We start from the raw sequence: 12,993 nt of genomic DNA on the forward strand, positions 1-12,993 counted from the left end.
ACGTTTTAGTTAAAGGCTGGACTTTGCATCTAATAATTATTATCATCACCATCATCATTGTATACCTTACCACCTATTTTCAGGACATTTCATTTCAAATAGAATACTACTGTACATTCCTTTATTTTTTCTTAGTTCTTTTATAATATATCAGTAAACGCAATTCATAATGACAGACTTTACTGAATCCTTAAATGTTCCAGTTTTCCAGTTCAGCACCCCCCCCCCCCCAATATTCACCATAATGAAACATCTGTGATGATTTGATTTGATTAAGCTTTTTCTGTTACATAATAAAAAAGATCACAGCACATATATGAGGAAAGGAACATGCAAATAGGACTATTAACCCTCTTGACAAAGGGGGCCTCAATAAATTATCTAATCAAATGTAGTCCTCTACTGAAGATGTTGAGATTCACAAGTTTAATCTTGTGTTTATGAAGCAAGATAAACTACACAGTCATGAAGTCATGTTTATTGAGCAAGAAATAATCCAAGTTGCTGACCAAAGAAACAGGCTGTTTGGTCAAACTCAGGAACTCAAGTTCTCCGTTGCTAAGACCGATTTCCGTTATTTGGTCTGAGGAGGAAAAAAAATAGATTAGGTGGTTGTTGAGAGAGAGAGAGAGAGCGAGAGCTTTGTTTATGATTATGAGATAAGATAATAATCTGTGTGAAACACCATGTGCTGTATATAGTTATATGATTCAACTTTTATACAGCACACAGCTTTTGGCACAGATTATTATTACTGTCGCGCTGTGTGCTGAAGCTGGGACTGGACACATGGCAAAGACGTGATCTGATTGCAAAATAGAGGAAGAGAGAGAAAATAGCGATATGCTAAGAGAAGAAACAGGTCTATTGTAAAACTGAATTAGCCATAATAGCACGACAGCTTCAGCATCTCAGCAGAAAGCAGCGTGCGTATGTGTGTGTGTTGCTACATACATGGACTGTCTGTAGCCTAGGTTACTACAGGGACACTTGAGGCATTTACGTTGCCATGGGAAACCATTAATGATAATAATTCTATACTGCTTCCAATTTTGCAATAGTGCCAATAGTTAAGGTTGCATTGGTAACAGTAATACATACAGTAATACAACAGCCTACTGGTACAGCATGCAGTACATGATCATGCTTTTACAGAGCTAGCCCAGGCTATTGGTCGCCTGATGTTGCTCTTATAATGTGGCTCTTGAGTGCCACTGTTCTAGAGTATTTAAACCTGATGGCTGCATGACAGCAGCAGTGGCTATGTGTGGAGTGGTGATGAAATCTCATAATCTTACGTGTGTTCATTTTCATGAAATGTAATTTTACATGGAAATAACCATACAAAATGTTGCACTCTAACCCAAACATTTAAATTATTGAAATTATTCAATTAATTAATCCCCGCAATCTGTACATTTTGTACTTCAACTTAAAATATTTCAGTCTTGTGTGATGCACCACAAGAAATCCTAATATTTTGATAGGTTGTCCCATGCTTAGGGGAAGAGACACCATGAATAGAGTACATATCTGATGGAACCTACATTCTACTGATCTACCAATGAAAGGAACCTGTGCCCCCAAAATTGGCCATTTTAGTTTTTGAGGACTGCATACTTTTTTTGTAAACCAAAACAACATACTTTATACTTATAGCACATGCATGAGCCTGGTCTCTTTTGAAAGATGACATTCTGAAGTTTCAGATTCCAGAAGGGGAATTCACTTTTAGTGCTAATAAAATAGAGTAACATAGGTCTGAACTTGAGTTGTAGAAAAACCTTTTTCTGTAGTAGTTAGTATTCCAGAAGTAGTATTTCCCCAGAATGGCTGGAGGCTTAAAAAACTTTCATAGCCTGAAGTCTTATGTAGTAAATATCCAAATTTCCTAAAGATCCGTTCAGAAATGAGTGATTAGGCGTGATTTTGGTAAACTTTGTACAAAAGAAAACGCAGTTTTCTCATCGCCAAATGATTGACGGAGTTGAGTTGGGAGTAGTATTGTGCGCAATATCGTGTACTTTGCGCAAGCCTCAAATATTGGCATGTAACTCGAGAACCGCTGAACGGACTTTGTCACCTGAAAGGGCTATCGACAGGCAACAGATGGGGCTTTAATTTGATATATATATTGTATTAAAAAATATGCACACCCGAGCCACTAGAGGTCGCCAAAGTGCCGGTGGGCAAATCGTCCTCAAAAGGGCCTACATGTGGTCCCTTGCAGCTTAAGGTTAATTAAAATGGCAACTTTGCAATCAGCTGCTAGTGGCTTAATATTCAGTGACTAATATTGCCAGGTATTCTGTTCTAGATGATTTGAACTACCAGTGATAAAGTACACATCTAAAAGTGCATGTTATCTTGAATGAAATAAGTACTCTTTCTGCTGGATGGTACTGGATGGATAAACGTGTGGCACTACAGTACTGTACATACAGCATTTCAACATTACAATTAATCCGCTTTCTGAGGGCGTTTTGTCGGTGGCACCAAGTGACGAGGCAGGTCTCTGGGAAGCCAGAAGCCATCCAGTTTTCCCTCCACGAGGTACATGGCTAAGGAAAACTCCTCATTGTCCAGCATGCCGTCACAGTCCACGTCCGCCAGTCTCCAGATGTGGGCCAGCACGGAGTTGGGCAGGTGGGTGGTCACCATCCACCCTCTGACCTTCGGGCTGCTCAGCTTGCCCTCGACGGGACCGAGGCTGTAGAATATCTCGTCGTACTTCGACTTCTCCCTCACCACCGCCCACTCGCTGAGGTCGTTGTCGGCACTCTCGTCATCTCTGGTGAAGTCCTTGAAGTCCTTGAAGGGATCCCCCTTGAAAAGATCCCTCCTGAAGGTCCCCAGGAATTCGCCGTCCAGTACGGCGGGAAGAGACTTCTTCCTTTTCACTTCCTGTTGTTGTTGGAGCAGAGGCATCAGCTTTGCGATGTCGGTGGACAGCAGTTTGTCCAAAGAGGCCATGAGACTTGGCTTGAGGGTCTTGAACTTTGAGAAATCTTGGCCCAAAAGCCGTTCCTGAAAATTGAGACAGGATTGAAAAAAACGTGTTAGCAAAAGGGCATGACTTGTACAGTAGCCTTTAACACTTTGAGTGCCAGCAGGGGGCACCAGAAATAGCGCTTGAGTGCCAGCGCTGTAGTCAATGGGAGGGTGAGCACATTTTTGCGAACGCATAAACTATATCTTAAATGATGGCTATGTGTCTAATACGCCCGTCGCTTATCAATGACTTGTTTGCAGTCAACATTGTCGAAACGGATTGTTTTTTAATCTGTACATTTCCGTTTTATACCATTTAGAAAAACGTTCGTTTTTGGAAACTTCCAGAAAAAAAGGTGATTCTGCAGGAATCGCGCTTTAGTGGAATACACAAAACACGTTGTCATTTTTTGGCCTATTTATGAATAGTTTTCAAATAAACGCTAGATTATCGATAGTATATGTGTACTTATGCACGCTAGAGAAGCGGGCTGAAAAATCGATTATCTTATTTCCTGATCAGCACACACACACACACACACACACACACATAAGGGACACGCTGAGATATAAACTCTGATTATCCCAAGACTGGTAAAATAGATTCCTTACCTCACATCAGATGTTCTCCAAAAAGATTATTCCAATTCCTGATCGCCATTCCAAATATCAATCGCGTTAATTGATCCAATGCTGGGTACTGGAAACACCTATTCCACACTGTTCTGCGGCTTGGCAATGAATGGGATCGTCTCCGGTTACATGCCTGACAAGTAAAATGTGGATTCCGGACAATTTTTTTCCCATCCATTTCATTCAGTCCAATCCAATGGGTGCAATACCATCCAGAGAGACGATAGGGGGCGGTAATTTCCCTGTTCGAGCTCAGATAGATCCCCAATGGTAACGTGAGGCTAGATTGATGAAAGATTTATGGAAATCGATAATAAAAAAAATAACGATTAAATAACGAGATTTCTCGTGGCTGGCACTCAAAGTGTTAAAGTCGCCAATCTTTTAGTTGTCAGCAGTTTTGAGTTTTCCTCAGTAGGGCACCTGTTGTATAATATATATTAGACACAACACTACACTGCCACAGTGAGCTGGCCAACATTAGAAACCCCGTAGACGTAGAATCCATCATTGTGTTAAATAGCGATGCCAATGCAGAAGGGTTGCGGAGCTACACTGTAACGTTAACGGCCACTGAAGGAGTGGAGGAACATGGACAGCACTCTGTCTTTCTCCTGCAACATGAGCATTTAGACTGAAGGAGTGGAGGAACATGGACAGCACTCTGTCTTTCTCCTGCAACATGAGCATTTAGACTGAAGGAGTGGAGGAACATGGACAGCACTCTGTCTTTCTCCTGCAACATGAGCATTTAGACTGAAGGAGTGGAGGAACATGGACAGCACTCTGTCTTTCTCCTGCAACATGAGCATTTAGACTGAAGGAGTGGAGGAACATGGACAGCACTCTGTCTTTCTCCTGCAACATGAGCATTTAGACTGAAGGAGTGGGGAACAGGTTTGTCCCCTTGCCTAATGGAATGTTGACGAAGCGTGTCTGGCCTAAAAATGCTGACTTAACAAAGTGGAGAGCATTTATCCCTGGATTTGTACAGTGCCACTGAACACAGCAGTGAGTAATTCAACAAATGGAGGACAGTGGTCAACCTGCATCTTGGTACAGTCAGGGAAGTCCCCGGCTGGGACTCTGTGTTGCTGCTGGATCTTAGTGAAGATCACCGGGAGCTGGTAGATCAGGTTGTGCTTCTTGGATTCTTTGCAGAAGATGGTCGGCATCTCCTGCTTCAGGTGGCTGATGATGTGTGCGTGAGCCTGGAGAGGGCCAAGCAGAGCTGATTAACTCTGAGGAAGGTGACACTTAATGTGTGTCTAAACAGGAACATCATTGTATTATTGTGCTATTCGTTGTATTTCATTACATCATCATCGCAGATATCTAGGTGGGAAAACTACAGGTGATTGTAATCCAAGAGGTCATAGCCTTATTAAAGGAACACTTCAACATTATGGGGAAATACGCTTGCCGTCTTCTCCTGAGTCAGACAAGAAGATGGTCCGTATCCGCTTCCATTAATTTGTGCTAAGCTAGGCTAGCTTGCAGCCGGATAGCTTTCTACTGAACATACCAAGAGGAAATTGATATCTATCTTCTTGTCTGACTCTGGAAAAGATGGTACGTGCATTTCCCATAATGTTGCCATGTTTCTTTAAATCACAACCATGGCCAATGAGCTGTATGGTGCATATTGGTGGGAAAGATATGACATGTCATGAGAATACTATCAATACGCTTTGGTCATCAGCATTAAGACAAAAAACTGGACAATTCAGGTAATTAATGTCTACTTAAAGATCTAGTACAATGATGGTCATAAATTGCCTATTTTAGGCCCCGTTTAGACGAGCGTTTTGTGAACAGAAACCGCAAAAGTCATCTTGCGGTTTCACTTTTAATTTTACGTTTAGACGAGCGTTTTGGAGTGGAATTCTCCGTGCAGACGACGCTGTAACGACGGAGACCCGCTGTCACACGATTGGCGCATATGTCACATGACGTGCTGTGAAGACCCGCCCTACTCTGCCTCTGATTCGCAGACTGTGGATGGGGAATGTGATTGGGCCAAAGCAGAGTCACTCACAGACAGAGGGACCAGTCACGCCGCGGGACGGACAGATTCTTGTGTATTTAACCCTTTCACTGCCACACGACAGCCGGTTGTGTGATAGTAAAGGGGTAACCTTCTGTCGTGTGGCAGTGAAAGGGTTAAAAGTACTGCCAATGTAGCCTTCAGGTGATCTCCGTTGATATAAGTCAGACATACTTGCTTTGTTTACGTCTCGGCTACTGGCGCTTACCTGCTACCTGTGACGTAAGCAGTACGCGCGACCACAGCCGTGACAACCCTTTCGTCATCGTTTTAACAGATTTATACAGTTTGATAGTTTAGACGAGATCGCAAAGCTTTTGCGTTTCTAGGAATTCCACCCTGGAAGGTAGTCTCACTTTTTTGCGGTTTCACCCCGTAAAAACGCCGTGTCCGTATAAACGAAAGGCACATCCGCAAAAATATTTTTGCGGATTCACCTGCTAGCGTTTCCGTCTAAACGGGGCCTTAGACTATTAATGTTAATTTGATTTGTTTTAGGTCACCCTCTCTGACACACAGCCAACCCTCAGTTGGCAGAGGGGGCGTGGCCTTCTGTTCACTAGACACTAGATTCACTACTGTCCTCAGCTAGATGTGACTGATGGGCCAATCAGAGCAGCTAGGTGTGACTGATGGGCCAATCAGAGTAACCCGTGTATATTGTGCAATACTGTATTTAATTTCCAGAGGAAGCAGATTTGATATCTGAAATGGTTTTATTTTGTTGATATCCAGGGGGATAGAGATCAAAGGGCTTTAGTCGTCATTTTCACCACAAGAAAATCCAACATTTTGGGTCATTTTATGTCAACATACCTTCTGTAAAAGGAGATTGAGACTGTTTAACCTTATTATTAGTACATTTGTAATCACTTAGATGCAAAAAACCTAGTTCACAGCGTCCCTCACCCTGACCAGGCGCGCCCTCTTCAGCAGGTCGTTCAGCTTCCGCACGGCGGCGTTGCGGGGGAGGTTCCTGATGTCCGACAGCAGATCCTCCTCCTCCAGCTCTATGAGCTGGTAGTGGTCACACTGCCGCCTGGGCTCAGACCAGAAGGACCCGATGTACACCCGCAGGATCTCCGGGGTTCCAAACACTTTCCCCAGCGACCACATGAGGGCGCCGTACACCCGCATGAGCTGCTGGGAGTCGACCCTGTCGGCCTTGTTCAGCACCACCCTCAGCTTGTCCTCGTAGCCGCGCAGCGCCCCGAAGGCTCGCGTGAGCTCATCGGAGAACTCCAGCTTATGTGCATCAAACAGCAGGACGATGCGGTCCACGCGCTCCGCAAACCAGCTCAGCACGGCCGGGAAGTCGTATCCTAGGGGGGGGGGGGACGGGGGGACGGGGACGGGGGGGAAGAGTGCTTTCATTGTTATGGTATGCACTGTGGCAAGCCTCCCTGCCTCGGGAGGAGGAGGGGGAGGAGGAACATGTAACACATCCCAGTGGCCCTCATCAGGTTTGAGTCATGTCGGTTACACCCATGGATTATGTACATTATGCAGAGCACAGCCTGCCCGGCACTTACACACGTTACATCCCACGTCCAACTCCTGTCGTTTTCATTCTGTTTTCAGCCGTTGATTATTTGAAATTATGTACAGTGTGGGTGGAAAATAAACCATTTTAAAACTCCCAAAGGGAACTATATATCATCCAGTCAGGCGCTTGTTTAGATTTGGATCTCACCTCGACTCAACCTTCGCTTGGCAGCGGTTAAGATGCCAGGTGTGTCAATAATGCTGATGCTCTCCAAGACCTGGTTCGGAAGCTGAGCGCACTGGAACCTGACGGAAACAACACGCATGTGATAACATACTGTACATACTGTAGGCAGACATACATGTGATACACCCTGCTATGCTATCCCCCGCTCTCTCTTTCTCTTTAGTTCTCTCTATCCATGCTTCTCTCTCTCTCTCTCTCTCTCTCTCTCTCTCTCTCTCTCTCTCTCTCTCTCTCTCTCTCTCTCTCTCTCTCTCTCTCTCTCTCTCTCTCTCTCTCTCTCTCTCTCTCTGCCTTCCTCTCTTTTTCTCTCTCTCTCTCTCTCTTTCTCTCTCATTCTCACTCTCTGCCTCTCTCTGCCTCTCACTCTGCCTCCCTCTCTCTGTCTCTCTCTCACTCTGCCTCCCTCTCTCTGTCTCTCTCTCTCTCACACACACACACACACACACACACACACACACGCACGCGCGCACGCACGCACACATCGTTTCTGGGTTACTTATGCAATCCGAAAAACAAAAACAGGCAGAAATATTCAAAACAAGGAAATAAGAAAGACAAAATAAATCAACATCTCTCAAGATCAGTAAATGTTGACAAGTATTTTAGTTGCTGGTGTTGTTGCTCCCCTGTCTTTCTCCCTCCCTCTCTCTTCCCCTCTCTCTCTCTTCCCTCCCTCTCTCTTCCCCTCTCTCTCTCTTCCCTCCCTCTCTCTTCCCCTCTCTCTCTCTTCCCTCTCTCTCTCTCTTTTGTCTCAGTTTAAGTTTAAGTTAACCTCTATCCTAACTAGTTGTAATGCCAGTGCCTTGGTACCTACATTATCATGACAGGAGTACAGTATGTACCTACAGTATCATGACAGGAGTACAGTATGTACCTACAGTATCATGACAGGAGTACAGTATGTACCTACAGTATCATGACAGGAGTACAGTATGTACCTACAGTATCATGACAGGAGTACAGTAGGTACCTACAGTATCATGACAGGAGTACAGTATGTACCTACAGTATCATGACAGGAGTACAGTATGTACCTACAGTATCATGACAGGAGTACAGTATGTACCTACAGTATCATGACAGGAGTACAGTATGTACCTACAGTATCATGACAGGAGTACAGTAGGTACCTACAGTATCATGACAGGAGTACAGTATGTACCTACAGTATCATGACAGGAGTACAGTATGTACCTACAGTATCATGACAGGAGTACAGTATGTACCTACAGTATCATGACAGGAGTACAGTATGTACCTACAGTGTATCATGACAGGAGTACAGTATGTACCTACAGTATCATGACAGGAGTACAGTATGTACCTACAGTATCATGACAGGAGTACAGTATGTACCTACAGTATCATGACAGGAGTACAGTAGGTACCTACAGTATCATGACAGGAGTACAGTAGGTACCTACAGTATCATGACAGGAGTACAGTATGTACCTACAGTATCATGACAGGAGTACAGTATGTACCTACAGTATCATGACAGGAGTACAGTAGGTACCTACAGTATCATGACAGGAGTACAGTAGGTACCTACAGTATCATGACATGAGTACAGTATGTACCTACAGTATCATGACAGGAGTACAGTAGGTACCTACATTATCATGACAGGAGTACAGTATGTACCTACAGTATCATGACAGGAGTACAGTATGTACCTACAGTATCATGACAGGAGTACAGTATGTATCTACAGTATCATGACAGGAGTACAGTATGTACCTACAGTATCATGACAGGAGTACAGTATGTATCTACAGTATCATGACAGGAGTACAGTATGTACCTACAGTATCATGACAGGAGTACAGTATGTACCTACAGTATCATGACAGGAGTACAGTATGTACCTACAGTATCATGACAGGAGTACAGTATGTAGCTACAGTATCATGACAGGAGTACAGTATGTACCTACAGTATCATGACAGGAGTACAGTATGTAGCTACAGTATCATGACAGGAGTACAGTATGTACCTACAGTATCATGACAGGAGTACAGTATGTAACCTACAGTATCATGACAGGAGTACAGTAGGTACCTACAGTATCATGACAGGAGTACAGTATGTACCTACAGTATCATGACAGGAGTACAGTATGTACCTACAGTATCATGACAGGAGTACAGTAGGTACCTACAGTATCATGACAGGAGTACAGTATGTACCTACAGTATCATGACAGGAGTACAGTATGTACCTACAGTTATCATGACAGGAGTACAGTATGTACCTACAGTATCATGACAGGAGTACAGTAGGTACCTACATTATCATGACAGGAGTACAGTAGGTACCTACAGTATCATGACAGGAGTACAGTAGGTACCTACAGTATCATGACAGGAGTATGTACCTACAGTATCATGACAGGAGTACAGTAGGTACCTACAGTATCATGACAGGAGTACAGTATGTACCTACAGTATCATGACAGGAGTACAGTATGTACCTACAGTATCATGACAGGAGTACAGTAGGTACCTACAGTATCATGACAGGAGTACAGTATGTACCTACAGTATCATGACAGGAGTACAGTAGGTACCTACAGTATCATGACAGGGAGTACAGTATGTACCTACAGTATCATGACAGGAGTACAGTATGTACCTACAGTATCATGACAGGAGTACAGTATGTACCTACAGTATCATGACAGGAGTACAGTAGGTACCTACAGTATCATGACAGGAGTACAGTAGGTACCTACAGTATCATGACAGGAGTACAGTAGGTACCTACAGTATCATGACAGGAGTACAGTAGGTATCTACAGTATCATGACAGGAGTACAGTATGTACCTACAGTAGTAGCATGCATGTCTTTTATATAATGTGGGAGGAAGAAACTCACACAAACCCAGATAATAAATTACTGTATTCTCTCTCTCTCTCTCTCTCTCTCTCTCTTCTCTCTCTCTCTCTCTCTCTCTCCTCTCTCTCTCTCTCTCTCTCTCTCTCTCTCTCTCTCTCTCTCTCTCTCTCTCTGTGTGTGCTGCATGCCATTAACATCAGCCTATGTGTTTATTGGTAATTCCCATCACCTGTTGAGAAATTTATTTCCAAAGGGGTTGAGGTTGCGGAAGGGTTTGCTTGGGTCCACTGACAGGGCGTTCCCTGGGATGATTCCTTCTGGCGCTCCATACATTATGGCAGAGAAGCAGTCTGTCGTAGGCTCTGGTCCAACCCTGCTGCCTGGGAAGTCTTGCTCAATGAGATACCTAATGCACACACACACACACACACACACACACACACACACACACACACACACACACGCGCATGGATGCACGCATATACACACACACATATGCATGTGCACATAAGTACCCACACACACACGTTATAAATACTTTATTTTAATATACAAAATAAATAGAGGGTCATGGTTTGAGGACATTTAAGACATACACATATTTGAAACGTGTATCTAAATCTGAACAGAATTATGCATGCATGACATTCCAATATTCCAGAGGTTCAACATGGTTTAGGGACCTTTAAGACACACATGCACATACATGCATGCACAAACGTGCGCACACACACACATGCACGCACGCACACACACACACACACACACACACACACACACACACACACACACACACACACACACACACACACACACACACACACACACACACACACACACACACACACACACACACACACACACACACACACACACACACACACCAACCACCACCAGTAACAACAACTACAACAACAACAACATCCACCACAACTACAACATTATCAACACATTCAGCATAAATAGTCTACAGATATACAGTATGCTATCCCAGACACATGTGCATGCAGCAGGATTTCGTTTCGCGTGTAAAATCCACTGAACTCACTTGATGAAAGTGGTCTTTCCTGTGGAGTACTGACCCATCACCAGGACCATGGGCTTGTTGTCGAAGTCTGCGTCCTCGTAGCTGGAAGAGTGGAAGTGCTGGAAGCCGTAGTACTTCTCTATGGGCAACAGTCTCTTATAGTACAGACTCTTCAGCTCCTCTGTGACCGTGTTCACATCTTCTACAGTCTTAGGGTCGGTCCTGAGCCTGCGGAAGGTCATGATGACGGCAACCTTCACCTTTCCTTTAGTGCCGCTGAGAACCACTCGTGCCTGGACGCCGTACAGTGACCACTAGACCCTCGTCTCCTGGATCCGTCCAGACCCTGGTGGTGTGTTGCTAGTGGAAATTCAGTCTTGAGTGTACCAGGCGAAGACCCTCGCTGCTCTGAGGAGAAGGGGGATTCACGTGATGGGAGCAGGAGAGAGAATATGATCAGAAACCCACAGCTGTCTGATACGTCCTACTGTGGGACATTGGGAGGAAGGCGATGGGTGTAACCAGAGACTGCAGCTGCACCTAACAGAGAGTCTGCTGGGAGCGGGTGGAGTTCAGCTGAGTTCTTCATGATGTTGTGTTGCTGAGGAGACTATGAGAACGTCGTGATTGGTCTTCACTCACAGTGGGATTCTGGTAAAAAGGGGGTTTCTACATCAGCTACCAAACTGATTTTTTGCCCTCAATTGTTCAGTTTTTCAACTGAGATAATGTTTGGGCAAAATATAACAATAATTGTTTTTAATTGATTATCATCATCATCATCATCATCATCACCAGCATCATCAGGTGCTCGGAAGGAGCGACACTTTAATCACTGTGTTTGGTTGATTAATTAGTTGGTTGGTTGGTTGGTAAGTTAGCGTCACGGTGACCAATCGCAGCCACTCTTATTGTCTGGGACCAAATACGGCCACGCCCCACTCCCAGCAAAAAGTGAGAATCTCTACAATGGGTTTGGGGCGGCGCTGTATACGGAAGTAGCTCTCAAGGTGACGATTAGACAACACTTTTTTGTTGTCAGTAGATGGCAGCATTGGTTTAAAATTAAAGGCTGAAAATGTTGAGAACTACAACACTGCATTTCCCAAGAGCGTTAGCACAGGTCGCAGGTCACTGGGATGTGTCTATATTCTCCGACGTGATCTGAACAGCGTTAAACTATTACTGCGACCTCGGTATAGCGACCGAGAATGGCCAACTAATTATCTTAACAAAAGTGCGCTGGTAGCGTTACATATGTTGTCTAAAGGGGGACATATGGTACAATTTAAGATTCTAATGATAATCGGCATATAAAGGACAAGATAAAGCATCGTTAATTTGTAAGAAACCTCAATGAAAACAGCGCAGGGTGCTATTGTTATGAAAATGTGATAGAATCCTATAAAAATGTGGACGCATTTGGCCTATGTTCCGTTAGCTGATTGGCTGGTTGGTTGGTCAGTTGGTTGATTGATTGGTTGGTTGGACGTTTGAATGGTCAGTTAGTTGTTTAGTTGGTTGGTTGGTTGGTCATTTGGTTGGTTGGTCGGTTGGTTGATTGGTTGGTTGGCTGTTTGGTTGGTCTTTTGGTCGGTTAGTCGGTTAGTTGTTTGGTTGGTTGATTGGTTGGTTTGTTGGTCAGTTGGTTGTTTGGTTGGCTGGTTGGTCAGTTGGTTGTTTGGTTGGTTGTTACGAGGTGGTTGGTTGTTACGAGGTGGTGG

At 44.2% G+C, this 12,993-nt stretch overlaps 2 protein-coding genes across 2 annotated transcripts in view; one reads left to right on the forward strand and one right to left on the reverse strand.

Annotated features, from left to right (window-relative positions):
* Positions 1–12,993, forward strand: part of egfem1 (EGF-like and EMI domain containing 1) — a gene marked incomplete at its 5' end in the record, with an annotated part of 232,652 nt that overhangs the window by 129,101 nt on the left and 90,558 nt on the right. The window lies entirely within an intron of this gene.
* Positions 470–11,626, reverse strand: LOC311241655 (EH domain-containing protein 2-like). Its single transcript, XM_084330531.1, has 6 exons — positions 11,291–11,626; positions 10,472–10,648; positions 7,365–7,462; positions 6,581–6,993; positions 4,671–4,835; positions 470–3,027 (listed from the first exon to the last, which is right to left on the reverse strand). Exons 1-6 carry the CDS (start codon positions 11,509–11,511, stop codon positions 2,461–2,463), a joined length of 1,641 nt encoding a protein of 546 aa, XP_084186657.1. The 5' UTR covers positions 11,512–11,626; the 3' UTR covers positions 470–2,460.

Source organism: Notolepis coatsorum, assembly GCF_963971535.1.
Source record: "Notolepis coatsorum genome assembly, chromosome: 1".
In the NCBI taxonomy this organism is placed as follows: domain Eukaryota; kingdom Metazoa; phylum Chordata; class Actinopteri; order Aulopiformes; family Paralepididae; genus Notolepis; species Notolepis coatsorum.

Bases quoted from the DNA above. Each gene is read 5' to 3' on its own strand.
- LOC311241655 (XM_084330531.1), bottom strand. From the start codon at position 11,511: ATGACCTTCCGCAGGCTCAGGACCGACCCTAAGACTGTAGAAGATGTG. The intron at 4,836-6,580 runs GTGAGGGACGCT...GGCCCTCTCCAG, and splicing joins AGAGGGCGCGCCTGGTCAGG to GCTCACGCACACATCATCAG. The intron at 3,028-4,670 runs GTTGACCACTGT...CTCAATTTTCAG, and splicing joins CTGACTGTACCAAGATGCAG to GAACGGCTTTTGGGCCAAGA.